The sequence below is a fragment of the Sinocyclocheilus grahami genome, unplaced genomic scaffold (assembly GCF_001515645.1).
Source record: "Sinocyclocheilus grahami isolate Dianchi unplaced genomic scaffold, SAMN03320097.WGS_v1.1 scaffold13808.1, whole genome shotgun sequence".
In the NCBI taxonomy this organism is placed as follows: domain Eukaryota; kingdom Metazoa; phylum Chordata; class Actinopteri; order Cypriniformes; family Cyprinidae; genus Sinocyclocheilus; species Sinocyclocheilus grahami.
In genome coordinates, this window is record NW_015515071.1 from 2,774 (window position 1) to 5,015 (window position 2,242).

The window sequence follows — 2,242 nt, forward strand, 5'->3', positions numbered from 1 at the left end:
GTCAGTCTTATGCACACCCCTTCAAGTAAAGTGTAACCAAACATTAATGCTGTTATTTATTACTGTGAAGCTGCTCTGAAATCTGTATTGTATAAAGCTTTATATAAATGTGAAAAAAAATTAAACGAATTAGATATCACTACTTTTTTCATTCACTTTCAAGATCAACTAGGGAGAAGAAATGGTGTGTCAATATTATTAATGAATAATTACTTTAATTTAATTAAGCTCCTCCACACAAAGTTATCATATGGCTTTCAAAACTTGGAACATTGTGCCAAATTCACGTGGACTACTTTTATGACACGTCTATGGTGCTCTTTTGTTATATTGAAGCTTTCCGTTTGTGTTCCACAAACGAAAGAAAGTCATATGGGTTCGGAACAACATGTTCCAGTTGTCACTTTTGGGTGAACAGATACCCATTTAAACTCCTTTAATCATGTGTGCAGAGTTGCAGCTCACAGTCTAGTTCCTCGTAAGATTTGGCTTCCGTTTCCTGTGAGGTTGTGGAACATTCGAACCCTGCCACTGAGTCTGGGGAGTCTGCGCTGGGCTGCGGGTTTCTGTATGAGTATACCGGACCCTCTCAGAGCCTGAGTCTTCACACACATCAACATGCTCGCTCCATCATCTGGGTCATACCTTAAGAGGAGCCAAGACAGATCAAGTTCAGAAACAAGTCTTCAGTTGTTTTCATACTGATTTATCTGTAGTTAATATATTCCTTAATTCTGTTCCTTATTAAATTGTCTTAAAAAATAGATATAGCAATAGAAAAACAGTTTTTGCAGGGTTAGATTTTGACTTGCCAAACTCCAAAAGACTTACAGGGCTCTCTCACTAAATCCCTGATGTCTCTGTTGCAGTGGCTTTGCTTGGATTGTCATAACACCGTTTAAATTAATCTTGTAGGCACTTGAGACCTGACAGAAGAAATTACACATTCATAACAAAAGGGCAAAGTAACAGGCAGGACTTAATCTTTGCAGCAAAACGCATCATGTTTTGGTAGGTTGTCACCTGTACATTATTGCTGCATGTTGACAGGAATGTGGTTCTGCTGCTGGAACCTCTGGACAACAGAAGATGATGTCCTTTAACTGGGAGTTGAGATGAAGGCGCTTGACTGGAGCTCTCTAATGTCCTCCTCTGCATTGCTCCATCTGATGCCAGAAAGAACATTAGGGATTTAAGAAAATCTCCAACAGTGCACTTAACTTCTGGCAGATTAGCAACTGAATTTCATTTTATTACTCCAAAATGCCATAGAGTAACACAAACAGCCACGGGGACAAACACAGTTCATGCTGATGCCTCAGTAATCCTATCATTGTTGAGTTTTTATCATTAATCATTTTTGTTACAATTTTTTTTTTTTTTTTTTACATATTGTTTACAAGCTTACACCCATTTGAAATGCTTTGACAAGGACAATTTTCCTGCGCTGATATATTTCCCATTTACATTGAAGTTGAACATAAAGTTAGTGTGGGCCATATCAAAATGTTCACCTATTTTTATCAAGGTTTCCACAAAAATGTTAAGCAGCTCAACTGTTTTTTACATATATAATAATCTTAAATGTTTCTTGAGCAGCAAATCAGCCTATTAGAATGATTTCCTGAAAGATCATGTGACACGGAAGACTGGAGTAATGGCTACTGAAAATTCAGCTTTGCCATCACAGGAATAAATTACATTTTATAATATATTAAAATAGAAAAACATTTTTTTTAAATTGTAACAGCGTTTCACAACATTAATTTTACTGCATGTTTGATCACATAAACGCAGCCTTGAGATTTTCAAAACCATAAAATCATACCAACTCTAATTTTTTTAACTGTATTGTACATACATGGTCTAAAAGCTACAAAACTCAACTTAAGGGGTCTTTAAGTATGCAAAAGCTGTGTTGTGGTTCTTCACCCACCCAGGATCTAATGATCAAACATGTACTGTTGGCTAATTCTGCTGGTTTAGTTATTCAGTAATTCAGACACACCCGGGAGCTGCTTCTCCCAGTACTTGTGTAAGAGCTCCTCCAGAAGGCCCACCACCTCCCTCCATGTGTCATCAAACAGCTCATCTGCAACTGCATCACGGATGCATGCATGAGGGGAAACTGGGGGGACTCCACCCCTGGGGGCCACGGATGAAGACTTCCTCTGATCCACCTCCTCCTCTTCCCTAAAGTCAAAAGAATTACACAAGTTACAACTAAATATTCCCTTCTGAC

At 38.1% G+C, this 2,242-nt stretch overlaps 1 protein-coding gene across 1 annotated transcript; it reads right to left on the reverse strand.

The window, feature by feature from the left end:
* Positions 1-461: 461 nt before the first annotated feature.
* On the reverse strand, positions 462-2,193 carry LOC107579052 (protein FAM149A-like; the record flags this gene model as incomplete). Its single annotated transcript, XM_016264936.1, has 4 exons — positions 462-645; positions 832-926; positions 1,024-1,166; positions 2,009-2,193. Coding segments are annotated over 4 exons (607 nt in total), but the record flags the coding sequence as incomplete, so codon positions are not given.
* Positions 2,194-2,242: the final 49 nt, after the last annotated feature.